General features: G+C 35.4%; 1 protein-coding gene across 17 annotated transcripts in view; it reads left to right on the top strand.

The window, feature by feature from the left end:
- Nucleotides 1-27,935, top strand: part of PCM1 (pericentriolar material 1) — an 85,362-nt gene that overhangs the window by 14,131 nt on the left and 43,296 nt on the right. For 6 of the 17 annotated variants that reach the window (XM_043893335.1, XM_043893331.1, XM_043893334.1 and 3 more), the window contains 17 exons: nt 928-1,197; nt 2,099-2,269; nt 2,458-2,574; nt 4,061-4,249; nt 8,636-8,813; nt 8,981-9,070; nt 11,750-11,850; nt 13,532-13,748; nt 16,061-16,262; nt 17,389-17,562; nt 18,113-18,270; nt 18,382-18,629; nt 22,903-23,039; nt 23,168-23,297; nt 24,291-24,431; nt 25,146-25,336; nt 25,916-26,119. In XM_043893335.1, the coding sequence (XP_043749270.1) occupies nt 928-1,197; nt 2,099-2,269; nt 2,458-2,574; nt 4,061-4,249; nt 8,636-8,813; nt 8,981-9,070; nt 11,750-11,850; nt 13,532-13,748; nt 16,061-16,262; nt 17,389-17,562; nt 18,113-18,270; nt 18,382-18,629; nt 22,903-23,039; nt 23,168-23,297; nt 24,291-24,431; nt 25,146-25,336; nt 25,916-26,119 (2,918 nt within the window). Of the gene's footprint in view, nt 1-927; nt 1,198-2,098; nt 2,270-2,457; nt 2,575-4,060; nt 4,250-8,635; nt 8,814-8,980; nt 9,071-11,749; nt 11,851-13,531; nt 13,749-16,060; nt 16,267-17,388; nt 17,563-18,112; nt 18,271-18,381; nt 18,630-22,902; nt 23,040-23,167; nt 23,298-24,290; nt 24,432-25,145; nt 25,337-25,915; nt 26,120-27,935 lie in introns of those variants that run through there. The other 11 variants (XM_043893336.1, XM_043893333.1, XM_043893328.1 and 8 more) reach the window with 7 other exon arrangements.

The raw sequence follows: 27,935 nt of genomic DNA, 5'->3' as shown, positions 1-27,935 counted from the left end.
TTTATTTCTTTTTCTTAGTTTCTGTGCATATGGAAAGAATGTTAATCAGTGGTGATGGTACTGTGTTCTTTGGAAGGCAACAAAGTCCTTATTTCTAAACTTGCTGAGGACAGGTTTTTCAGAACTTTATTATTACAGTGTTTGGCTGGCTTAAATGATTTTATTTTGAAACTAAAATTTGCATGCTACTAACTGGGTAAGATAGCTGTTAAGCAAAAGAGAAGATCCAGTTTAGAATATTTTATCATTGGCTAAGTGTGGAATGTGCTATTATCTCAAGTTTAGAATAAAACCGTTATTTGTATTTATAATCACCGAAGTCAAGTTTAGAACTAAAAGCAAGTAGAAGTGAAAATGAACTCTTCACATTTTATTGTCTGATCTTTACGTGATAAAGTTTCCCTAAATATGCATAAAGATAGATTCCAGTCTGGTATGATGACGGTGATGATCATGTATCATTTAGTCACCTTTGTATCAATTATTGAACAGTTACTGTATGCCGGGCACTAAGTTAAATGATTTATCAGATAGTGCTTCACGTTGACACATCTTTATGTTAATGTTTGTATTAATCAACATTGATTCATTAGGTCCAAAGCCTATGTTATATTCTGTGATCAAGTATGACTAGCAATCTGAGTTATAAATATGGTTCATAATCCTACTACTTTATTTAGAATAGTCTTGCTCATAGCCATCATTTCAGTTGTCTCTGACAGAGTGAGGAATAGGACGTGATAATTGAATTTGGTATTTTTCTGAAAGAATTTTGTAGGTCTGAAGCTGCGCTGAGTCTTATGACAGATCTTTTATATATACCTCCTGAATCATTATCTGATGGTGAAGCTGACTAAGAACATTGGATTTTTTTTTTAATTTTGAAAGATTAATGTTTGTGGGATTTGGTTTTTCTTTCATGTATAGAGAAGCATTGGAAGTGATTCTCAAGGTAGAGCAACAGCTGCTAACAACAAACGTCAGCTTAGTGAGAACCGAAAGCCCTTCAACTTTTTGCCTATGCAGATTAATACTAACAAGAGCAAAGATCCCACTGTAAGTCCTCAAAAGAGAGAAATGATTGGATCAGCACAGTGTAAAGAGTTGTTTGCTTCTGCTTTAAGTAATGACCTTTTGCAAAACTGTCAAGTCTCTGAAGAAGATGGAAGAGGAGAGCCTGCAATGGAGAGCAGCCAGGTGATAATATTTCTTTTATTATTTCATAAATCTCAGAGTAGAAGTGTGAAGATTTTAAAAAATACTTATACACTTAGGAATTTCAGTTAGGTAGAATTAAGGTACTTCCCAGGTTTCCCATGTGGCACTAGTGGTGACGAATCCACCTGCCAGTGCAGGAGTCATGAAGGACAAGGGTTTGATGCCTGGGTCGGAAAGATCGCCTGGAAGAGGGCATGGCAACCCATCCAGTGTTCTTGCCTGTAGAATACCTTAGACAAGAGGGGCCTGGCGGGCTACAGGCCGTAGGGTTGCGAAGAGTTGGACACGACTGAAGCGACCTTGCACGCAAAGTACTTCCTTAACTTTTGCTCATTAATCCTGTCAGGTTTATTCAAAACTGTGTAAATGTCTTTTTACAAAAATGATTGTAGAAGTGGCATAGTCAGGTGAATTAAGACTTTCTGTTCACCTGTGAAATGCTGTATTGTTAATTTTTAGTAAAGAGAAGTTGGAGTAATGTGATTAATTGTTGTAGAAATTTCTTTAAATGATTATATAATTCATTTGAAAAGATAACTCTTTTAAAAGTAATTTTTAAAATTTATAAAGAAACACTAGAAGAATTTATATAAAAGTTTAATATGCAGTTTTATAAAGTGAAGTTTTCAAGTAATGTAAATTAAAACTAATTTTGAAATTAATAGAAATAGGAGTTGTTAGTATTGCCTATTAAGTTTTGATTAAATTGTAAATTTGGTTCAGATCTTTTGCATGTATGAATTCATACAATAAACCTAGCAGTATCTTTGGTTATTTGAAATTAAAATCTATAAAGTTGTTGCTGTTCAATAAATTATGCTCATTTTAACATCCTGTTTATTTTCATGTCCCCCCATCCCCCCCAAAATCTCCCCTGCAGATTGTAAGCAGGCTTGTTCAGATTCGTGATTATATTACTAAAGCTAGTTCCATGAGGGAAGACCTTGTAGAGAAAAATGAAAGATCTGCTAATGTTGAGCGCCTCACTCATCTAATAGATCACCTTAAAGAACAAGAAAAGTCATATATGAAATTTCTCCAGAAAATTCTTGTAAGTTTTGAACCTTTTACATAATGTACTGAGTGATTTTTGTAGTACATCAGTGTGTACCTATGGTAATGACATTGTGATTGCCACCCCAGAGGAGTTAATATATTTTAAAAAAATCGTGCCGTCCCTTGTAACATTTTATTGCCCTTTTTAATAGTTGTATGATTTATACCACTAAAATATTTCAGGCTAGAGAAAATGAGGAGGAGGATGTTCGGACTATAGATTCAGCTGTGGGATCTGGTTCTGTAGCTGAGAGCACATCGCTAAACATAGATGTGCGGTCTGAGGCTTCAGATGCCACGGTAAGCAGCTTTTTAGTAATTAAAGTGCTGGAAATGAAGATACAAACTTTCCCCTTATTTTTCACAATAATACTTTTGTAGGCATTCCTTAATGAAAAATTTGTCTCAGGGAAGAAACCCTCAGATTGTTAATGCTGTATATATTCTTTTTGAACGTGGAAATTTAAAAGTTTTCTTTATTAACATAAAAGTAGTTTTAATGGTTGATTAATAATTTCTGGTCTTCAGCTTGCGAAAACCTGGGTTTCCTCATTTGTATTGTTAAGCACAGCTTTGCTCATTTTAAGAGGCATTGGAAGAGTTAAAATTCATTTTAGATGTACTAGTCATGAGGACAGTATCATTGCTTGGCATGTCATCTTTTGGCAAAGCCTCCCAAGTTTCTCTGCCATTGAGGACCCATTTGAAGGCTGTTAGGATTTACATTTGTCAGGCTAGTGTAGAACTGAAGCCAAACCAGGCGGCTGATAAACTGAGTTGAAAATGGGACAGGTTAGCATTTACTTTGGGATTTATTTAGTGAGGAAAGTATATAAATTTTAACTTTGCAAAATGAGATGTATCAAAATACTGTCTTTTGGGAAAATAATCAGAAATTTTCAGAACTTTGAGGCAAGATTTGTAAAATGCACTTCATAAAAGGTAGTATGAAACTAGTATACTTGTAAACATTTTAATTTTAGCAACTGCACCTATAACAATGCATTAGTAAACTTGAAACCCTCTAGTCAGTAATGCCTTTCTTGTGAAAGGATAGACCATGTGTATCGTTTGTTTCTGAGGTATGTTCCCAATTTCTAGCCAGCATTAGGAATTTGAGGGTTTGTTTCCTTTCAGCATTGCCCTGCATAGTTTCTTATCTGCCTCCTTTCTCATCCTTGCCCTTCCTGATTCGAAGAGGAAACTTGAATTTTTTTTTTCTCTCCCATTATTTTCACCAGGAGGTGCTCAGAGGGCTTGATCCAAACGGTTGTTGAAGAATGCAGTCTACTGTGGGAAAATTGTTTTTCTGTTTACAGTAGTGTGTGGGAATAATTTCTTTCTCACATTTCATTCTAGCAGAAATGAAGGGTGGGGGCATGTGCATAAAGGAATTGTGTTTGAGAAGGGTGGGAAGTGATATAATTGATTATAATAGTTTATCTGTATATGCTAGTGTGTATAGTGTTCACCAAGATGAGACTTTCTTTCATAGCATAAAATCAGGACATTTTGAAAATCAGTAACATACAGTAAATGTTAAAATATACTTCAGTGATTGTTGTATAGCTTGGAAATTGCCTAAGAAATGATACTTATTTAGAATAAGCCAATAGTCTAGTCTATGGGAATTTAAAAGTCTAAAGTTTTATTGCCACTTGGGGAGAAGGTGGATTAATTTTCTAAATCATGGACTGGTAAATTTTTATATTTATTTACAAGGCTGGCTTGTATGTTAAACAGGAGTTTGTATTAAGAAATTAATATGCTACACTATTTAATAAAGCAGGCATCTTTTAGTCTGAGAATTCGGCCGTGCATTGAGGACAAACTAGGGAATTCAGCTTCACAAGAACAGGTTTCAGACATTGACGTTACTACAAGTCCAAAAGGGGAAGGTGACAGACCTCCTCAGAATGACAGGGAGCTGAGGCCTAATAGGAAATGTAGCCGAAAACGTGGATTTCCCTCAAAGGTATACTTTATAATATTAACTTGGGAACCCTCTAAATGAGCACCTCTTTTGTTCATATTTCCTCTTCCTTATTTGCTCTTCTGTTGTTGCCATAACTTTTAAATTTGTATGTTATTAACATGGTTAGTTGTACAGTAATTTGCATTAGTAAAATGCATTGGTAAAAATCCCTTACTGTTTTTCTTCTTTTCTGCTTTCTTAGTCTCCTCTCCGTGGACTATGTGTGGTAGCTGTTTTTAATTTGCATTAACAAAGGACTTGAAACTTAATCCATTTTCCTTTTTGTTTTTGCTATTGAGAAAAAGCTCAAAATATAACACATTCTTAAATGCTGATCATTAGTTGCCTTTTGTTTCTAATATTTGTGTCTATGGATTAAAATGATATTTTAAAATCCTTTCTTATTTCCTTAGTCATTGATTAAAGAGAGAAAAAATGGACCACGCTGTTACCTTTCCTGTTTTTTTTTTTTTTTTTTAAGAATGAAATATTTTTATAGTGTTTTTGGTTTATATTTTTCTTCCCGTTGGAAATCCCTTCCCTTCTTTTTTTTTTTTTAGGAAAATATTTTATTAGCGCTTGTTTCCTAATGTTTTTGCTCCTTTTTTCTCCAGTGTTTGCTCTAAATGTTCTTTCTTTAGAAATTTTCAATGATTTGCATCAAGACATTCAGGAAGGGTTTGAAGACAACTATTTGTGTAGCTCCACTTAAAACAGTTTGAATAAAAAATAGCATTTGTAAAAGTGCTCCTATCCATTTGACAGAGTACAGTACTGTTTTAATAATTGAGTATAGATAAGACCAATTTCATATGTTTTCTTACTAGCTTACTACCTAGGATTAGTCTTTCTCTGTTATGTTATGTACATAACATTTATATTTCTTGTGGCTGTTTAAAAGTGACTAAAAAAAATTAAAATGACTGAACTTAACCTCTAGTTATTTTGGTGTCCCACCCCACCTCCCCCAAGGTTTTGAAGATATGGTTTCAAACCCGCTGAGCTTCCCTGTTAGCTCAGAGGTAGAGAATGTGCCTGCCAGTGCAGGCGACAGAGGTTTGATCCCTGGATCGGGAAGATCCTCTGGAGAAGGAAATGGCAACCCACTCTGGTATTCTTGCTTGGAGAATCCCATAGACAGAGGAGCCTGGCGGACTACAGTCCAAGGAGTCGCGAAAGAGTTGGACTCGACTTAGCCACTAAACAGCAACAACATAGTGATCTTACTATAAAATGTTCAACAGAAGAGTAAAGTAGCTGCTTATTTTTAAAACTAGTAGCATTGGAGGAGAAAAGGTGAATGGGGGAAAATAGATATCATTTAGAACTTAATGTTCCTTTCTTCTGAAGTCTTTGAATAGCAACAAGCAGAACTTGAGTTGACAATTACTATAGCATAGTATCTGCTAGCTTTTTTCCTTAAGGCATTATGTTTGCTTTTAAAAGCTATTGTTCTGTTTTTAAGTTTCTTTGAATAATGACCTTATAAATGAATATGATTTTCTCTTGAACTTTTTTTTTTTTTCCTCTTGAACTTCTTTTTTGGAGTTTATTTTAATTTGCTTCTTTTTAATCTTTTGATTCTTAGGGCCATCCTATGGTAGTTCTGTCAGTACTCTGTTCATAAAGTGATTTCAGTTTCTTTAAAAAAAAAATCCTAATTCCCACTGACTGTCTTTATCCTTTCTCTGCTATTCAGAACCTGTTGTCCACCCCCCCACCTTCCTTCATTCCCTCTTTAACATCTTTCAAAATGTAGTATTCTGTTACAAGATTAGGGGAAAAACGGTGTCTTAACGGAGGTTCCAAGCTTAAAGCAACCTTGTGAATTGCAGCTTAATAGGAAATAATTGATATTCTTGAGTTGCCTACAAGGGCAGAGTCTATTTCTTGAAATATTTTATAGACATATCATTGCATAATTTTTTTAAAAAGCCTTCCCAGAATGCTTTCATTGTTTTCCCACACTCATCTTCTCCCCACACTTAATCTCACTTCTTAGAGAATTCATAAGCTTTTCAAAATGCCATCTACCCATTTTTTGCTATTATTATTATTTTTTTTATCATTTCTGATTATTTCATGTGGGCTAGATTTGTCTCCCAAGCCAGATTATGTTTCTTCAGAGATAGTTCTCAGTACTTAAGACATAAGCTAAGGATGTAATTTGGGTAAGAAACCTTAATATTAAATTGTTTAGTAAATTCTTTAAAGTTAATCTAATTTTAAGAGATGAGGAAATTATGAATTAGATGGAGATAGTGGATTCTTGATTTTTTTTTTCCTAGATGAATTTTTGTCTTAATATGTGTAATGTTTCTTTTCTTAGTTATTTACCATTGATGCTTTGTTGGACTATTTGATTAATGTCAATCTGGAGATATTTCTCTGAGCCTTTCCAATTGAAATCCGTACCTAATTGCATCTGGTTTATATTTTACCAGTGACTTTGATGAAATTGCTTCCCTTGTGGCTCAGCTGGTAAAGAATCTGCCTGCAATGCGGGAGACCTGGGTTTAAGATCTGGGTTTGATCCCTGGGTTGGGAAGATCCCCTGGAGAAGGCAAAGGCTACTCACTCCAGTATTCTGGCCTGGAGAATTCCATGGACTGTATAGACCATGGGGTTGCAAAGAGTCGGACATGACTGAGTGACTTTCCCTTTGACTTTTCGATGAAATTAATTTGGATCAAATCTGAGATGACTTGCTATCTCAGATTCATAGTTTTCTCTCACCTTTCAAATTATTTTACAAGATGTAAACAATCTTGAATTGAGCAACTAAGATGACTTTTTATAGGAATGAATGTAATGTTAACAGAGTAACTCCACTTGTGTTGGATGGGAGAGAACTGAGTAAATTGTTGATTTGAAAATGGGTTCAGTTTACTGGGAATTCTCCAGGAAATAGTAGCTTAACCAAGATGTGTTATTTCTCTTCCATGTTCATGATAGATAGAGCACTGACCTGGCTTCTCTGATACATTCATCAAAAATTCTGACTGCAGTCTTCTACTTATTATTTGATCTTCATTTCTCTGAGTTCTTAATTCTGAGCCATGTACTTTTATTGCTTGCTAAGTTACATGGTTACTCATTCTGACTCAGATTACCGATGAGTTCTCCTTGGGGAGGTAAAGAGAAGAATTTTTTGCAAAGTATTGATAAGGAATGTCACCCAGAAGGAAACTTCTCTAGAGCCATTTGTGTTCTCCTTAATTTCTCCTGGAATTAAATGTACATAGGGAAAACAGATCAGTGCATTTTTATTTTCCAAAGAGATCATTGAGCTTCTTTATTCTTCTTGGTAACTTCAGTCAGGGCCAAGGGAGGTCATTCATTTAAAGTCTATAAATAACCCCAACAAAAATTTGATAGCAATACAAATTTAAAATTGACTGTTTTTAAGCTGATAGAATTACTTTATGTAAATATTAGGTAAAATCATTACACTTTTAAGATATAAAAATTTTAAAAGGCAAATCAATGATGAAAAATACCATTATGGTATAATTTCGTGCATAATTTGACTTAAAATTTTATTGTTTCCAAGTTGCACTTAAATTTGTCTCTGATTAATTGACCATAATATTTCTGGTTGAGTTACATTTGAATGGGTTGAAGATTAATAGTTAAAATTTTCTAGTTCTTTATAATTGACACTTATTCAGTCTGTTCCTCTTTTAGGCAAAATGCTATCTCTTAGGGGGAATTTCAAAGTAATTTGTGTTCTCAGACTCATCTAAAGGAGCATCTTTTAAAAGAAAAAAGCATTTTTCTTTATTGTATGTTTATATGAAGTGATACAAGTAAATTAAAGCCTTTCACATCAGACAATCAAATAAAAATGCATTTTAAAAATCAAATAAAAATTTAACAAATTTTCTGTTGGTTTTTTTGGGTTTAAACATCCCTTGTAGGAATGGGGCAGAACATTTTTTTGGTCTGGGCTTTTTCAGGGCTACTTTTGGGGCATTAACCTGGTATAATGTGCTTCTCCTTTTCTATAAGACTTGGATCTCATTCTTTTGTGTGTGTGTGTGTGCACGTGCGCGCACATGTGCATGTGTCTGTGTTTCTGTGTGTAGCTCCTTTTGCCTTCTTGACCGTTTTTCTTTTTGTAAGCCTCTTCCTTTATTTTCCTTTTGTTAATTCTTCATGCTAAGTCTATGCATATGGTCTTTTACCTTGAAATTACTTAATTACCTGATTCTTAACATGACAGGCTGTCTCTGTGTCATCATTTTCTTTTTTTCCCTTTCAAGTCTGTATCTAGGGTTGTATATGTAGTACAGGTTTATTATCTATGTTTGTATTTTACCATTGATAGTTGACTCATGAGCATAGATTTTAATAGATATAAGTGTTGTTGGTCTTATTTTTCAGGCCAGAGATCCTCAGCAGGAGCCTATGGAAGAGATAGAAAATTTGAAGAAACAACATGATTTATTAAAAAGGATGTTACAGCAGCAGGAGCAGCTGAGAGCTCTGCAGGGACGACAAGCTGCTCTCCTGGCCCTGCAGCATAAAGCCGAGCAAGCTATAGCTGTGATGGATGATTCTGGTATGCTGCTGTCTTAGGATGTTGTTTTTATAAGTAAGGCCCAGTAAGCAATGATAGGATTGCAAGGTAGATGCTGGTGGTTATATAATCAGATCTAGGATTGTTGCCTAGTTTAGAAACCTACATGTAAGGCTTACTCTGTCCTGTGCTTTTCTCCCGTTATGCAGAAAAGGTTGCAGAGATAGCTCCTGGCCATCATACTGCGCCAGGCAGACAGCCGGCTCGTTCGCCTCTGCATCAGAGAGCACCCATAAGAGGTAATGGGACGGGCTGTCGTTTTGTTTTTGCACCTCAGATTGATAGGGTTCTTGTTGCTTTTATTTTTGTGTTTTGTACTTAATTCAGCTAGGATTGCTATACTTTGCTTGCCTGCCAAGGAAGGGTTAAAACTTTAAGTGAGGCAGTGGATAAATGTAAGCTTCTTTAGCTTCACTATTGTATCCGTAAGGTACCCAATTGTATGCACTAGTTCCTTTGAACTAAATTTGTATCCTATCCAGTCTCCCTGAGACTCAGAAAGGTTCTTTCCTTTCTTCCTTCTTCCCTCAGAGTCCTGTATCACTTAGATGGAAATAGTATTGAGTTCTTTGGTATTGAATCTAACCTTATAGTTCTTCTCCTTACCTTCAAACCTAAGTGTTAATTTCTCAGTAAGTCAAAAACAAATTGTTACTTTTTAGAACTCAGGAAAACTAGGTCTAATTTGTAGTAGTGTGTTGTCCCAGTCTAATAATAATTTATCTCCTGTGGGCTCTCCATTTTAGGTTCTTACTGAAGTTATGCTGTTGTTATTCAGTTTATCATGCTGTCTACACCGAGCCCATTGGCTCAACCTTCTGATCACTGTTGTTCATAATTTAATTTTCCATTTTCATAGGAAATTTTTATGACTTGTAAGTTAACTTACTCTTTCATAGTAATTATATATAGTATAGAATATACCATATATATATAGTTGTGTATATATGGTATAGTATACAATTATAATTATGCAAATCTTCATCCCTATTTTTCCCTTGTAGTAAGCAGGTAATTTTTTTTTTCTTTTTTTTACTGTACTGTTATGAGTCTGGGACCAAGAGGAGAATGGACAGGAATTTAAATTTGAATTTATTTTTTGTACTAGTTCAAAAAGAATTTTAGGTTAATGATTGAAGACAGTTTTACTCTTGCACTTACGAGATTTTGCAGGAGAATACTGATGGAAAAACAAACTTACAATAATTAATCCTCTGGTCTAGAAGAGAGGCAACATGATTTTCATGGGAAAGAGTTTCTTTCCCTTTCATCAGTTAACTAACTTGTATGTTATCCTAGACTCTAATTTATTTTTTTCAAATAGTTTGGACTAGATACATGCGATATTATCCTGCCCTGAAACTCTAATTTCTCATTGAAAAAGTTAATAGTTTCCTTCAAAACAGAAATAGTTTATAGTATCTTTTAGAGCTGGAAAGATAACCATAGTTGAGTAAGTAGTAGAGCAGTAACTGTTCTCAAAATTGTCATCAGAATACTGCCTTGGGAATACTGCCTAACGAAGATAAAAACTGTGGTCTTTCAGTATAGCTTGTATATCAAGCAAGTGCTTCAATAAATTACCTGTTCTATTGTAGAAGTCAGCAAACTGGCCCGAAATAAAGTTTCATGGAACACAGCCATGTTCGTCTGTTTATATATTATATATAGTTGCTTTTGCCCTGCAAAGGCAGAATTGGGTAGTTGAGACAAGTAATGTATTTGCACAGAGCCTAACATATTTACTATCTGAATATTTAGGAAAAGTTTGCCAACCCCTGTATAGAGCATTGATTTTGTTGGGTGAGGTAGGGATTGAGGCTGGTGAGAATCAGCTGGGCTTTTTCAGACTCACCACTTTCCCTGCCACTTTTCCAGCCTAATTTGGTAGACCTGCTTGCACCCCGACTCTTGAGTCCCTATTATTTTTCCCCTTTAAAAAAAATTATTTTTAATTGAAGGATAAATGCTTTACAGCATTGGTTTGACTTCTGCCATACATCAACATGAATTAGCTATAGGTGTACATATGTCCCGTCCCTCGAGAACCTCCTTTCCACCTCCCTCCCTTTCCCACCCCTCTAGGTTGTTACAGAGCCCCAGTTGGAGTTCCCTGAGGCGTACCAACAAATTTCCGTTGGCTGTCTGTGTGACATGTGGTGTGTGTGCTTCCATGGTACTCCCTCCATTTACCTCATCCTCTCCTTCCTTCCCCTCCCCTCCCGCCCTTGTGCATAAGTCTTCTCTATGTCTGTCTCCATTGCTGCCCTGCAAATAGATTCATCAGTACCATCTTTCTAGATTCCATATATATGTGTTAATATATGATATTTGTTTTTCTCTTTCTGACTTACTTCACTCTGTATAATAGGCTATAGGTTCATCCACCTCATTAGAACTGTGTTGAGTCCTTTTTCTTAATTGAGATGTAGCAGTTTCCCTTCTTGACTGTTGGGACAGAAAGAGTTGAGCCACAATACTAGAGTTTTGTGAGTTTTCCTTTATTTCAGGTTAGATGGAAACATAAAATGATTAGTTGGCAGATAAGAGTTAATTAGTTTCAACTTACATTAAGTGACATTTTTAAACCCCCACCCCTACTCCTTAATTTGGGCTTCACAGGTTGCTTAGATGGTGAGGAGTCTGCCTGCAATGCAGGAGACGTGGGTTTGATCCCTGGGTCAGGAAGATCCCCCTGGAGAAGGAAATGGCAGCCCACTCTAGTATTCTTGCCTGGGAAATCCCATGAACAGAGGAGCCTGGCGTGGTACAATCCTTGGAGTCACAAAGAGTCAGACACGACTGAGTGACTAAGCACACCCCCTTCCAATTTATTTTTAGCTTCTCAGAAGTAAAAGTGTTGTTTTCATTTATTTGCTTTAATGAATAGCTGTTAATTTTCTTTCTAATTGTAACAGAAACTACAGGTAGCCTATCTGGAGTCAGTATCACCTCTGAACTAAACGAAGAATTGAATGATTTAATTCAGCATTTTCATAATCAGCTTCGTGATTCTCAGGTATCTGATTGCCATGATTCTGTATGCTGTGATTCTTATGGAGGCACTTTATTATTTTGGTGTACTGGATTTAAAATCACATTAATGAAAGCAGTGCTTCTCAAACTTTACCAAGCGTAGATGTGACGCAGCATGATTGTTAGAAATTGTAGATTTCTGGTCAGTGGGAACCTCCACTTTCAAAATTGTTTTGATTCGCACATTTGAGATGGGCATCCTGCTGTACTATTCCACTGCTGGACATCTTGGAACTATACTTTGGGAAACACTAAATTAGAGGAAATACCTCCTTTAAATGTAGTGATGAGTGAAACTTCCCCTTTGTATGCTTCTAGATGACACATTCTTATTTTACCTTAAAGATCGTATAGTCACAACTGTTTTTGTGAATCTGTGTTTTTGCAGTGTTTTACTAACAAGGAAGTTCTAAAGTTTAATTTCAGAGTTAATAAGTTATAATTTGATGACCTTTGTAAATAATGATATAAATGAAAATTTTCAGTTTGTGGGCCTTGAATATTAAAGAGTGAATTAATCTCTCTCCACTGGAAATGAGTATGGTTGACAGTGCATTATCTCCTGTCTGCTGACCAACTTAAAATGACCCAGCTACTTTGGAGAGTTTCAACTACTTTGGAGAGTTATTTAGCAGTATCTAGTACATTTTCTCTGGTGACCCTTCAGTGGCCCACCTTGGAGAAAGATATTCAAAAGGAGATACAAAGAAGAATGTTCATGGCAGCATTGTATTAATAGCAAAGCAGAAACAATCTAAATGTCCATGAACAGGAAAATGGGTTAATTAATTATGATATACACAGAATGAAATCCCATAACCAGTTACAGTAAATGAACCAAAGCTAATGAATGAAAATGAAAGTTTAAAAAGGATACCACTTAGCTTATCTTTTAAAATGTGTAATGAGTGTTTATTTTTTATGGATACATACATAGGTATTACAAAATAAAAACATGTATGAGAATGGTAGATGTCCAATTCCAGATTGTGGTTATCTCTTGAGAGAGTAATTAGTTGAGGTTTTGTACATATAAAGCTTTAGCTTTAATATTATATCCATAATATTTCTCTTAAAGAATTAATGTGAATGTGGCAAAGTATTGAGTTAGCCAAGAAGTTTGTTGGGGTTTTTCCTGTAACATCTTAATATTAAATATTGAAACTGGACTAAAGTCAGTGGTGGTTATTCATTATATGATTCCCTAATCCTTTGTGGATTTACGTTTCATAAATATTTCATTAATTTTTTTTAATAGGAAAGAAGTGTTAGGAAAAACTGATAGGTAAAGAAGTTCATGATGGTGATTCTAAAAAGATGGCAAGAGAGAGGATGAGATTTCTGAAGGTTTATTCTGTATAAAATGGGGCATTTCTAGCACTTAATTTAGATCCAGGCAATAACATCCAGAAATCGCCACTGTGTAGTTATTTGTGTCTATAAAACTGTATATATCACAGTATCTATAGTGGCACATCAGGAAACTCTATGTAATTGGGGAAAAGGAAAGACATATGCTTACCCAGGAGCACAACCTGCACAGATGTTTATCTCTTTTTATAAAGACAGATGTTTATCTCTTTTTATAAAGAATATTTACACATCTTTAAAATGAGAATGCAGCCTTGAATTGCCTTTCTTTTTCTTTTTCTTTTTTTAATAAGCCTCCAGCTGTTCCAGACAATAGAAGACAAGCAGAAAGTCTTTCATTAACTAGAGAGATTTCTCAGAGCAGAAATCCATCAGTTTCAGAGCATTTACCTGATGAGAAAGTCCAACTGTTTAGCAAGATGAGAGTGTTACAAGAAAAGAAACAAAAAATGGACAAACTGCTTGGAGAACTTCATACACTTCGAGATCAGCATTTGAACAATTCATCATGTAAGTAAATCTGGCTTAGCAGTGAGTAGAGGACACATAAGTATATATGTCAACGTGTAGTAATTACTTTGTAAATATTTGATGAATGAATGAATGCATAGTTACTCAAGAAAATTATAATTTTTGTGGTGAAATAGGACTTGTATGTGAAACATTTTTGAGTAATAAAGCAATGTAATGTAGAGTCAAATAGATGGTAGATATGTTCTATAAAATTCAGAATAAAAGATGAATTTGGGCTTGAAAAATTGGTAGCATTTTAGAAAGGGAAAAATATCAAAGTGCTTAGATACTTGGACATAGTAATGCTGCACTTCTTAGCATATCCAAAATTTTTCCTTAAAGAAAAACTAAGCCAGATTACTACATTTATTTTAAAATTATGAAACAGATTTAGGAAGTATTTATATGAAAAAAACTGATATGAAAAACTTACTTAGTGCAGAAAGTTCCAAACACCACAGTTTTTGAAATATAGAAATAGTCATCTCAGGTGGGAATAGAAAAGGCATACAGTCAGCCTAGTTATACTTACTGTATAACTATATTATATAGCTTATACAGCTATAAGCTATATTATATAGCTTAATATACTAGGTTAAATAATTATACAACCATCTCTTAGTATCCATGGGGGATTGGTGCCAGTACTCCCACCCACACCCTCTACAGATAACAAAATGTGAGGGTGCTTAAGTCCCTTATCTAAAATGGCATAGAATTTACATATAACCTAAGCACCTCCTCCAGTACACTTGAAATCATCTCTGGGTTACTTAACAATACGTAATACAATGTCAATGCTGTGTAAACAGTCAACCAGCATGCTGCAGATTCATGTTTTTTTTTTTTTTCCTGAATATTTTCTGTCAGCTTTTTGTTAAATCTGCAGATCTCTTGGATATGGAGGGCTGATTGTACTAGTTATTTATATTGATTTATAACTAGTTAGTTATATAAGAAAATCAATGGTCATCTCAGTTATACTGTAGAAACTGTCTTTTCCGACCTCAGATGTTTTACTTGCCTTTGTCTAATTGAGATCTAGTTTCTTGTCCTCATTTAACCTCATCCTTCTCCAAGTGTGGTCACTGCCCCTTCCTCAGTTGATAGTAGGAGCTGTACATTGGAAATTGGAATTGGCAGGGTCAACCCCACTGGTCATTATTCTCTAGCATTTCAGCTGCTGTCTTAATAAAGAAAAATCAAGGGATAGAAAACCATCTCTGGATCCCTGTTCCTTGTTCTTCAATCTAATTCTCTGCCACCCTCAAAGAAGTGTACTATTTCCACCCTGAAACACACTCTTCTCTTTCCCCCAACTTCAGCTACTCCTCCCCCTCCTCCAGAGTGTAATCCAATCCCAATGCTTATTCTTCCTAAACTGATGATCATAACCAAGAAAAACGTCTTTAAGTTTTTCAGAAGTTGTACTCAGAGTCTTGTGGTCAGTTTTATATATATAAAGAAAGGAGCACTCTGTCTACTGAGACTAGAAAATGATATTTTTCTCTGGGAAAAAGCGTGAAAGCAGCAGCAAAAGGTAGAACAGTCAAGGAATAGAAAGAAAAGACTATTGGAAACCAGCTGTAGCAGGTGATAACGTGAGCAACAAATGATGGTTGTCATTGTGAGAAAGATAAATGATAATAGCTTAGAGTGGTAGGAGAGAGAGAAGCACGAAGATTCTTAGTCTTCATTCATTGTGCTTGAAAGCATACGATATCTTTGATCTGTGTGGACAGAAGAGTGAGTAAAATGTAGTTCAAGAGCTGAAGAGGATTAGCCATCAACCAATTAGAAAATCTTATTACATTTCATGATGTAATGTACCACAGTCACTTTAACAATTTTGGTTTATGTTTTGGAACAAGAAGAGTTCCATCTTGGAGACCAGATAGAATCCCTCTGGAGTGGAACATTCTCAGGGACCTGATCAGCCAGGGCTGCCCCCTAAACTTGTAGCTGGTGGGCTGCACATCGTACACAGTGGCTGCGTTAACTTAACCTAGAACCAGATTGATCTGAGAAGCACTCGTGTTACTTTTTCAAGGTAGCATATCATAGTCCTTGTTGATTTCCATCTTGTCTTCCTGCTCTTCTTTCCTTTCTGTTTTAACTCTGCTTGGTTGAGGGACTTGTTAATAAACAAGTAGCCTGGATGTTATATGCTTAAGTTTCACATTTTAAAGCTGCAGAATTTAAGATGTTAATGACTTTTAGTTTTTATTTTTCTTTATCCAAGCAAAGTGTGAATGTGTTGTTTGATGCTATATTTATGTATGTTACCTGGCTTTTTTTTTTTTCGGTAGTTGTGCCTTCTTCAGCCTCTCCACAAAGGAGTGTGGATCAGAGAAGTACAACCACAGCTCCCTCTGCTCCTGTAGTCTTAACACCAGTGGTCAATGGAGAATCCAATAACCTCACGCCATCTGTTCCTTATCCTGCTGCTGCTTTAGTTTCTCAGAATCAGAATGAAAATGAAGGCCACCTAAATCCAACTGAAAAACTCCAGTAAATAATTTCTACGCACATTGTTTACATAGATTATAGTTGAATCATAGGGTCAAATTTGGGGGTTTTTGTTGAAAATTCTGGAAAAACTGAATTTAATATGATAAACATTCTTAAGTGATACAGTGGAAGAATAAGTGTGTGTGTATTATACATGTGTTTTTGAGTTATCCTAGAGAAATGTAATTTCTGTGAGCTAATGTATTCCTGGGGTCTTCTCAGGTGGCACAGTGGTAGAGAATCAACCTGCCAGTGCAGGAGAGGCAAGAGATGCAGGTTTGATCCCTGGGTTGGGAAGACCTCCTGAAAGAGGGCATGGCAACCTGCTCCAGCACTCTTGCCTGGAAATTCATGGACAGAGGAGCTTGGTGGGCTACAGTCCATAGTGTCACAAAGAGTCAGACACGACTGAGTGAGCGAGCCCAGCAGTACATATTGTATTCCTGTTTTACAAGGAAAGGGGCTGCAGTTAAAAGAGCTGTGTATTTTAGCCCAGACTATAGAGTCAGATAGCCTTGAAGTTGTATTTCACAAGGCTGTGTGACTGTGGACAAATAACACCCTCACTTAAGCCTTTTTCTCTTTGTCTGGCATAATATATTTGATCATAAAGGCATTTTAAGTATTAAAAACTATTGGCATTATTCCTGGAATTCAGTAAGAACTCAACAACCTAATTATTATTAAATGTGGCATACTTTATAGATCTCTATATATTGTAGACAAATTGAGAATCTTCCATAAATGCTCAGTAATCCCTGTATATCGGATTTGCCTGAGAGGTACTATTTAAATGAAATATTTAGTACTTCACATTATTGATACTTATTAAGAAACCTAGGGATATCTTTGACATTAAGATTTAAGCTGTTAACGTTTGTACCTGTTTAAAGTGAGCAGTTTAAGGAGAATTTCTTAATTTTTGTCTGTACATTTTTGTCCGTTCAGATATAAGGTGATGAGATTTTGAATAACCTGTACTTGAAATTAAATTCATTGTAGTCTCATACCCTGGGTATTTGACTGAGTTTAACATTTGTATGTGTTGGCTGCTACTGTATGGAAATAGTTTATACTTTGTTTTACTAAAATGGGTGTTAATTTGTATATATTTGTTGTTTATCAGGAAGTTAAATGAAGTTCGAAAGAGGTTGAATGAACTAAGAGAATTAGTTCATTATTATGAGCAAACATCAGATATGATGACAGATGCTGTGAATGAAAACACAAAAGAAGAAGATACTGAAGAGTCGGAATATGATTCCGAGCATGAAAACTCTGAACCTGTTACTAACATTCGGTAAGAACTTTTTTTAAGTTTGTTTTTCTAACATATTCATTCTAACAGTACTTTTAATATGGAACAGAAAACCCTCAGTAGAGTACTTACTGTTTGCATTTTACTTAAGCTTTTCTCCTGTAAGTCTGCTGTTTGGTCAGGGTAATCTTAACTTGTCCTGTAAAGAAAAGCAAGTAGGGATGTATTGAGTACAGAAGGTTAGTAAATTTGCTGTTTGTTACATCAAATATAAGTTAATTATAAGAAGTATATAACTTGTCATTTTCCTGCGTCTTTATTTCTTGATGTAATTTTAATTTTTTTTGTTGTAATTTTAATTTTTTTTTGGTAATTTTAATTGTTTTAAGATATTTTTCTTCTTAAATTTCTGGATAGCTGAAGCTAGTGAAATGCAGGAGCCATTTATTTAAAAGATGAAATTAAATGGGGAAATAGCCAATGACATTCATAGTTTGGAATTATTTTGTTAGTAGTTCTAAAACTTTGATTTTTTAATATTACATGTATTTTTTTCCCTTAAGTAACTTGAGGTTGTTTTCCTTCCTTTCAGAAATCCACAAGTAGCTGCCACCTGGAATGAAGTAAATAGTAATTCTAATGCACAGTGTGTTTCTAACAATAGAGATGGGCGAGCTGTTAATTCTAACTGTGAAATTAACAACAGGTCTGCTGCCAACATAAGGGCTCTAAACATGCCTCCTCCTTCAGGTATGATTGACTATTCACAGACACTTGTACCATATTCTTGGAAAGTGGATTTTCTTTCTTTAGAGCTCTTAAGTTCCTTAAGTTACTGATTTCAGTGATACATACTTTCAGCAGATTGTCGATACAACAGAGAAGGAGAACAAGAGATGCCTGTCGCACAGGGTCAGGAGGAGGAGGAGGAGGAGGAGGAGGAGGAGGAGGCAGAAGATGAGGCCCTCAGTGGGGCTTCCCTGTCTAGTCACAGCAGCAGCCTGATCATTGAGACTCCTGAAGATGCTGAGTTTGAGCATAAGATCCAGAAGCTTATGGCTGCAAAACTGAAACTTAGACACTTACAGAACCTTGTTGCCATGGTGCAGGTAAATACTGCTTTTTTTTTTAATCTGTCAAAAAAAGTACAGTCTTGTAAGGTAAAATGTGTGTATATGTTTGATAATTATGTGGGTATAAGTATATTAGTATATGTTTATTGAATTCTAACTATATAGTGGTTTATATGCTTAGCACTTTACATGCCACATTACCAGAGATCAGCAAACTTTTCCTAAGGGTGAATTAGTAAATATTTTAGGCTTTGTGGGCCAAACAGTTTCTGTCACAATACCCAGCACAAAAGCAGCAAGAGACAGTAAACAAATGAGCATGGCTGTGTACCAGTATAACTTTATTACAAAAACAAGTTCCTGCCAGAGATTCTAGTTCTGTATCATGTAGAACTCAGTAACATCTCAATTAGGTGGGTATACATACAGATTAAAAATGTTAATTGACCACAGTTGTACTGTTGTCAGAGCCAGAGTTGAGACTTCTGGCTGAGATCTTAACTCACTTGATGTAGAAAAACCATATGTTGTCTGAATTTTATTCAGTAAGGCCAAATAAGTAAAACTTGGACCTTTTAGTTGTTAATTTTAAAAAAGCCATTTGTATATATGAACATAAAATTACATAATTATTAATAGACTTCTAGACAGTGTATTTATTGACTGTTGTGGTCCAAAGTTATGACTAGCTATAAACCTTTTTAAAAATGACTGAACTTTTAAAAATCAGTCCTTTTCATCTGTTACATATATAGTTCTATTGTTTTCTCAGCAACATAATCACTGTATAGAAATATCCTTAAGAGTGTTTCTAAAGTATTCAAATTTATATGATTTTTGAAATCCAGAAATAATCTGGTAAAATTAGTGATTTGTCTTTGTTTAGGTTTGCTTAGCTTATGTTACGTCAAAAAAATGAAGTGTATATAACCACACTAATAAATGTATAGAAAAATTTTTTTTTGGCGAATAATAAAAAATTCAAGTGTTATTTACAGCCTCTCTTGAAATGCTTATTTTGAATTACTCAGGTGAAAGATGACTGTGTACTTTATTTTAAAATAAAGGAAACATTACTCGTAAACTCCCTCTGAACTTTCATAATCCCATTCTCCTTCACAGAGATTTCTGTACGTTTAAATCAGTTTGCAGTTGTAACAAAAATTACGTAAAAGTTTTGTTTTTTATTTCTTTGTGTTTATATAGATTGTATTATTTTACAACTTGCTTTTTTTCCTACTACACATGTCAGAGATTTCTTCCTATCAGTGTGTTGTTTTTCAGTCGCTAAGTCATGTACAAATCTTTGCGACCCCATGAGCTGTAGCATGCCAGGTTTCTCCGACTACATATCATTGTATATATACCTCTCTATATGATTACATAGATAAATAATGAAATATAAATAATACCTTATATGTTTATATATACATATACGTTGTTGTTCTGTTCTAAGTTGTGTCTGACTTTGCAATCCCATGGACTGCAGCGCACCAGACTTCCGTATCCTTTACTATCTCCTGAAGTTTGTTCAAGTTCCTGTCCATTGAGTTGGTGATTCTGTCTAACCACCTCATCCTCTGCAGCTGCCTTCTTTTTTAACCTTCAGTCTTTCCCAACATAAGGATCATTTCCAGTGAGCCAGGTCTTTGCATCAGGTGACCAAAGTACTAGAGTTTCAGCTTCAGCATCAGTCCTTCCAGTGAATATTCAAGGTTGATTTCCTTTAGGATTGACTGATTGGATCTTCTTGCAGGCCAAAGGACTGACAAGAGTCTTCTCCAGCACCACAATTTGAAGTCATCAATTCTTCAGTGCTCAGCCTTCTTTATGGTCCAACTCTCACATGCGTACATGACTAATGGAAAAACAATAGCTTTGACTATATGGACCTTTGTTGGCAAAGTGATGTCTCTGCCTTTTTTTTTTTTTTCTAGATAGAAATTCTTTGTTATATTTGTTTTGCAAATATTTTCTCCCAATTTGTAGCTTGTCTTTTTATTCTTTTTACAGTGCCTTTTATTTTATTTTATTTTTTTTTATTATTATTTTTTTTTTCCAGTGGGTTTTGTCATTTAATATGCTAAGTTTGTCATATCTTTCCTTCCAAGGAACAAGCATCTTTTAATTTTGTGGCTGCAGTCACCATCTGCAGTGATTTTGGAGCCCAAAAAGACAAAATCTGTCACTGTTTCCACTTTTTCGCCTTCCATTCACCATGAAGTGATGAGACCAGATGCCATGATCTTAGTTTTTCTAATGTTGAGTTTCAAGCCTGGTTTTTCACTCTGCTCTTTCATTCTCATCAAGAGGCTCTTCAGTGTATCTTCACTTTCTGCCATTAGAGTGGTATCATCTGCATATCTGAGCTTGTTATTTCTCCCAGCAGTCCTGATTCCAGCTTGGGAATAATAGATGAGAAATGATGAATAACTTGGTGGCTTATAAATGAGTCAGCTTAACTTCAGGTTTATGTTGAATGGAGCTCTTTTGACATGTATGGGAAAAAAAGAAAACTGCAACCCCAAAGGATTAAGGGGCCTTGTCCTGAGAGCTTTTTAAAAAATGATCCAAAACTCCCCAAGTTTTTATGTGTTTAAGATTGATAAGTTTTATTTGTTTTATTATGGGTAGTTTTCTTTTGCTTGTGCCTTTACTTGTATCCTTTTTCCCAAGGGACTCAGGAGTAGTTCTAAACAGTTATATAGTTATCATGATTGTATAAAACTATCATTATTCCTGATTAGATTAAGTAAGACAACTTATATGCTCTGTAAAATCTTAGAATGTCTTTTAAGTCTCCACATGTCCATCTGATGTATCTTAGTCTGTAAAACAATGTGTTAGTGCCCTCCAAGAGTAGAGTCTCTGTTTCCTGTCCTGTGGAAGTTCTATAATCAAACCCTACTGGCCTTCAAAGTCAGATTCCCTGAGGATTCCCAGTCCCTTTGCCAGATCCCCAGGCTGGGCATACTGATGGGCGGCCTAGAACCTTCACAATAGTGCGAGAACTTCTTTGGTATTATTGTTCTCCAATTTGTGGGTCGCCTACTTGCTGGGTATAGGATTTGATTTTATTATGATCGCAACCCTCCTACTATCTCATTGCGGCTTCTCCTTTGTCCTTGTATGTGGAGTATCTTTTTTTGGTGGGTTCCAATGGCCACCTGTCGATGGTGATTCAACAGCTAGTTGCGATTTTGGTGCTCTCTCAGGAGAAGATGAGCACTCGTCCTTCTGCACTGCCATCTTGAACCAGTCTCTTGTAATACAACATGTGTTACATCAGTAATTCTGTAGTCAGTTACTTTTAGTGTTGGAGTTTATATCAAGTGTTCAGACACCCTCATGTAACAATCTGAAACTTAAGGGTATTTTTTTTCTCATACTTTGGTTTTTCCACTTATTGTGTGAAAATGCCTCATGGTCCATCTTTGGTATCTTTGGGTTGCAACTCAGTTTCTTTTTAAGCTTACCATTTTAGTAATATATTAGCTTAGCTTTTAGATCTATGAGAAGACCAGAGTAACACCATGTCTAGAAGCTTAAAATGGATTAGACAGGTTTGCAATCTAGTCAGCTTCAACTCTTTAAGATTTTACTAGAATTCTATATCCAGCAGTCAAAGTTTCAGTTGATATCTGCAGAGAAAGCATGTATAAAGTGTACAGCATTAAATATTTTTAAGAAAATGTGACAGATGACCTCCAGTCTTAACAGTTTAATAAGTACATTGATTTTAACAGAAGATATGGACCCACTGTTAGGAACATAAGTAATTTGTTGTTGTTTTTGTCTTTCCAGTGACACATTTGAGTTGGTACATTCTATTAGATTTTCTATTGGGAGCCATTGGTACGTGTTTCACAAACTAAATACCAAAGTGAGGAAATGGAAAACTAACTGAGCAAGTGATACTAGACATAAATTGTTAAATTGTTGATATAAAAGTTACATCTGAAGAAAAATCTCATATCAAGAGGTCCCAGCTTCAGTGATACAGTTTTTATCTTTTTCATATAAGCTGTTTTTTGATAGTTCATAATCTGGTCAAGGAAGGAAAAGTCAAACTAGTGTTTGCCATTACTGGGTAATTGGCAGCTCAAATTATTAATGTACTGTTTTAGTTTTAGTACTTTATTTCCTGTCATTGGTAGAAGATGAACTTCATTATTCTCTAAAAATCATATGCTGTCCCTACTGCTTTCAATTTTATGTGAATTTTACAACCAAGTCATATTTACTAGGGTATGAGTTGGATAATGTCTTTACATATCAAAATCATTTTAATATAATGATGCTGTTTTAGGATGATGATGCAGCCGATCAAGGAGTTACCTCTGTGGAGGATTTCTTCCCAGCAGAAGACACCAAACAAAATGCAAATAACACTAGAGGAAATACCAGTAAAACACAGAAAGATGCTGGAGTAAATGAAAACGCAAGGTATGTTAAGCTTCTGACTTTCATGTCATAAAATTTTAGAAAGTCTCCATAGGTACTCTACTACATCGTGTTTAATGCTGTTATCAGATTTACTGGAGTCCACAAATATAATGTCAATTTAATTATAGAGAGAAATTTTATGAGGCTAAACTACAGCAGCAACAGAGAGAACTCAAACAATTGCAGGAAGAAAGAAAGAAACTGATGGAGATTCAAGAGAAAATTCAAGAATTGGAAAAGGCATGTCCTAACCTACAGGTAATTAGGAAATTTCTTTGTTTGTCTGAAGAAAGATGTTTAAAACCTTAATGTCAATTGAAAGTACTCCTTGTCTTTTCTAGTTCTGATATGATAGATTTATAAGTCTTTTATGATTAAAGAAATGGATGGACAAATGAAATGGGTTAGGGATGTACCTTTATACTGTGAAAGATAGCACGTAGGAATTAACTCTGATTATCTACATTCTTTCACTTGTTGGGCTGCCTGGCTATTGATTCAGAACATGTGTGTTCATAGCTGTTTATTATATTAAAATATATTGGTTTGAACTTTGCAGTTAAGGGAGAAGCATTTCCATTTCTTCCTGGTCTAAAATTACATGGTAGAGCTGTTAAGCTACCATGAGTTTTTTTTGAAAATAAAATATTTTTTTTGTAGTTTGAATATTATATGTATATATGCTTATTAAATAGTATCCTATGCATGGGTGTTTGAGATTGAGCAGAGAACATACAATCTTTGTCCCTGTCACATAATCAGGAGTAGGGTTAACATGGGAGGGAACTATCTGTTCTTTTTGAGGTTTTTCCTATACTTTATTGTTATGAGTAGCTTTATTTATGAGTCAGGTTTTGTTTTCAAAGAAAAGGAAATGTATCAAGTGATATTTCTAATATAACTGTTTCCTAGATGTTTATCTTTCATTCTTTGTCTAATTCTTTTTTCTTGTTCCCAATCTAAATACCAGAGGAATATATGCCAGAGTTGGGTTCAGTATGTGACATTTTCCACAGTAATGTTTTATCCCTCATGTCCTGTTGTTCTGGAGGGTTGGTAATACTGATCATCTTTACCCTGCATTTTCATCTTGTTTTCTTAGGTTTTCTTTGAATCATGATGGCAATTGAGGTGTGGCAATAACAAACTAAATATGGTACCAAAGCCCTAGAGAAGTGGTGAAATAATTACTTTTATGAAATTAACAATTACTTTAATTCTTCATAATAGTTTTTATTAATTCTTTTTTAGCTGTCAGCTGCTAGTATGGGTAATTGTCCCACAAAAACACATATGCCAGCTGTTACTTCATCCCCAACCATTAATGAAAATGAAGCCAGTACAAGCAAATCTGGTTTTGAGCCTCATGATTCTTCAGTGGTAGATAATGAGGTATTGTATACTGCACCTTGTTCCTGGGTCTTAAGTCATGTCTTAAGGAAGAAAACTGAGTATCTGTGAAACATGTTTTTAAATGTAGCCTATTATGTGCCTTTAAGTTGTGGGAAGAAATAATTTTTTCCAAAAAGTAATTAAGTTGAGATACTTCTAAGTATCTTTAGTCTTGCCCTTTATTAACAAATATTTGGCAGAATTGTATGTAAGGAATAGTTACAGTAAGTAGTATTCATTTCAATTAGAAAAACTTTTTCCTTTGGCATTTTATTTATATGTGATTTATGGAAAACATAACAATTTTCTGTCAATAGTTGATGAAGTTAATATGTGCATGTTCAGTCGCTCAGTCATGTCTGACTCTTGCAGCCCCAAGGACTGTGGCCCAGGCTCCTCTGTCCATGGGCTTTCCCAGACATGAATACTGGAGTGTGTTGCCATTTCCTCCTCCAGGGGATCTTTCTGACCCAGAGATGGAACCCTTGTCTTTCATATCTCCTGACTGTATTCAGTAAGAATTAATGGTTGCCTAATTTTTTCTAATTTATTACTAAAATAGCATTTTGACCTTCATGGGTGTCTCAGTGTAAAAAGGATAGAGTGAGGATAGAAATTTTTGTTGGTATTAGCAATAGTATTAACCTGTTTTTCTTTAAGGCTGAAACAAATCCAGTATTTACAGTAACTTGACTGTAAGTTTTGAAATAACAGGTATGGTCAGATATGCGAAGACATGAAATGTTAAGGGAGGAGCTACGACAGAGAAGAAAGCAGCTGGAAGCTCTGATGGCTGAACATCAGAGGAGGCAAGGTCTGGCCGAAACTGCATCTCCAGTGGCTGTTTCATTGAGAAGTGATGCATCTGAGAACCTTTGTACACCTCAGCAAAGCAGAACAGAAAAGTAAGAGAGGTGTTTAAATCAGTTTAAAAAATACCACCTATTTAACACTTGTAACTCATTTGCCCTCTGCATCATAGTACTAGTCTGCTATTGCAGTGAGGCTTGGGTGTTAAGCATCACCTTTGTGACTCAATCCAGCTACTTACTGTTGTAACTTCTCATAGCATCACATTTCTCTCTTTTTAAGTTTTTAAAAAAAATGACTAAGACACTTGACCAAACTGATAGGGATTTTCTTGAGGGTTTTGATCTAGAAAACTGTCACTCAAAGTTAAAAAGTTGAGGGAGGTTTACTTTAGGAATGAGTCCCAGGGGATATGATTACGAGTTTATTTGAAGAATTGTTTTGTGGAGGTCAGAGTAAACATTTTATATAACAGCAGTTGGAGAGTAACAGCCATCACATAGTTAATTATGCCTAAATGAAGTTTTATATATACACCCATGTATGCATATACATGTAGATATATATATATATATATATAATTTTTTTTGGCAGGGGGTACAGAGTTTGTTTCCTAGTCGGAGGTGAAGTAGCTCATCTCCAGAATGATCTGTATTTTGTCTCTTAATCTCCAGAACAATGGCAACTTGGGGAGGTTCTACCCAGTGTGCCCTGGATGAAGAAGGAGATGAAGATGGTTACCTTTCTGAAGGAATTGTTCGGACAGATGAAGAGGAGGAAGAGGAGGAGCAAGATGCCAGTTCCAATGATAACTTTCATATGTATCCTCCACGCAGTGCAAATCGTAACTCTTACAATGTAAAGGAAACTAAAAATAGGTTAGTTTCAGTGTTTTAATTTTTTGCTTGATTTTTAAAAAGTCTCCCGTCTTTCTGACACCAAGCAGTTCTTCAGTTATCTGAACCAAGTGCATGTTCCACAATATAATTCAATTCTAACACTAACTACCTGGAGTTGGCCAGACTCCACAAGTTGGAAGGCTCAGTCCCAAGAAGAGTGCCCTCACTTCAGATGCCACTTTAAAGTCTTGAGTCTTCAGAGCACCCACACTTCTGTCTGACTTGGCTACAGATTTGGGGGTTTCCATAGCTCCTTTTGCTTTGCCGACAAAGGTCCGTATAGTCAAAGCTATGGTTTTTCCAGTAGTCATGTATGGATGTGAGAGTTGGACCGTAAAGAAGGCTGAGCACCAAAGAACTGATGCTTTTGAACTGTGGTGCTGGGAAGACTCTTGAGAGTCCCTTGCACAGGAAGCAGATCAAACCAGTCAATCCTAAAGGAAATCAACCCTGAATATTCATTGGAAGGATTGATGCTGAAGCTCCAATACTTGGGCCATCTGATGCTAGGACCTGGTTCCTTGGAAAAGACCGTGATGCTGGAAAAGATTGAAGGTGGGAGGAGAAGCGGGTTACAGAGGATGAGATGGTTGGATGGCTTCACTGACTCAATGGACATGAGTTTGAGCAAACTCAGAGAGATAGTGATGGACAGAGAAGTCTGGTGTGTGCAGTTAGGACATGACGTAGTGACTGAACAACAACAGCAACAGCCTCTTTCATGTTCCATAATTTGCTAAAACAGCTCATAGAGCTCTGGAAAATACTTACATTTACTGACTTATGAAAGATATTAATCAGAGAAAGAAACGTGTAAAGCATGGGTGGGTTGGGAAGGAGCAAAGAGCTTTTATGCCCTATCTGGGCACATTAGCTTCCTAGGACTTCACTGTGTTCAACCCAGAAGCTGTCCTCACCATGCTGTTTAGGAATTTTTATGGTGATTTCTTTACATAGGCAGAATTGATTGAGTCATTGGCGATTAAACTCAGTCTCCCTCCTTAAAAGTTTGGGGAATGAGGCTGAAAGTTCCAGCCCAACATGTGGTTTTTCTGGTGACCAGTCCTCATCATGAAGCTAACTAGGGTTTGCCAAAAGGAGCGCATTATAAATAACAGAAGGCAGTCATCACTCAGGAGATGGTCAGGAGTTAGGAGCTGTGTGCTGGGAACGTGGGACAAAGACCACGTAGGGTATTTACTTCATCACAAGAGTACTGTTGTCAAGGTAGATTCCAGCTCGATAGGAGGAGGGTTGATTATCTTTGATCGTCACTCTTGTTTTGGGGAATTTTTTTTTTTGTTTTTTTTTTGTGTTTTGGGGAATTAAGCAAAAATAAAAATCATAAATAGTAAAAAGATGTGTCAACAAAGATATCTACTGCATTGTTATTTGTAACCAAAAAACATTTCATGTATAAAAAGATGGTTAAGTAGTTGCACTTGATGGGGTGTTATGTGGCTAAGCTTTAAAGACATGAAGAGTGGAAAAATGCTTGTGATATAGTATCCATAATAACTTTTCATTTTGAAGGATACAGAATTATATGGACTTTTCTCTGTAAAACATAAGTGAAAAAAGACTGAAAAGGAATGCAAAGTGATACTGTACAAGACTAGAAATCCAGAATTTTTCTCACTCTATTTTACATACATTTTAAGTCCAGTGAACTTAAAAATGGACATATGGAACAAGCAGGGTATCAGGGTTTTTTGTCAGATTTAAAATTACATGATTTTAAGTTATGTAATTTAAATTTAATTTAAATAAATACATAAATAAAATTAAATTTGAA

Source organism: Cervus elaphus, chromosome 32, assembly GCF_910594005.1.
Source record: "Cervus elaphus chromosome 32, mCerEla1.1, whole genome shotgun sequence".
NCBI lineage: Eukaryota > Metazoa > Chordata > Mammalia > Artiodactyla > Cervidae > Cervus > Cervus elaphus.
This window is presented reverse-complemented; position numbering and strand designations above follow the sequence as displayed.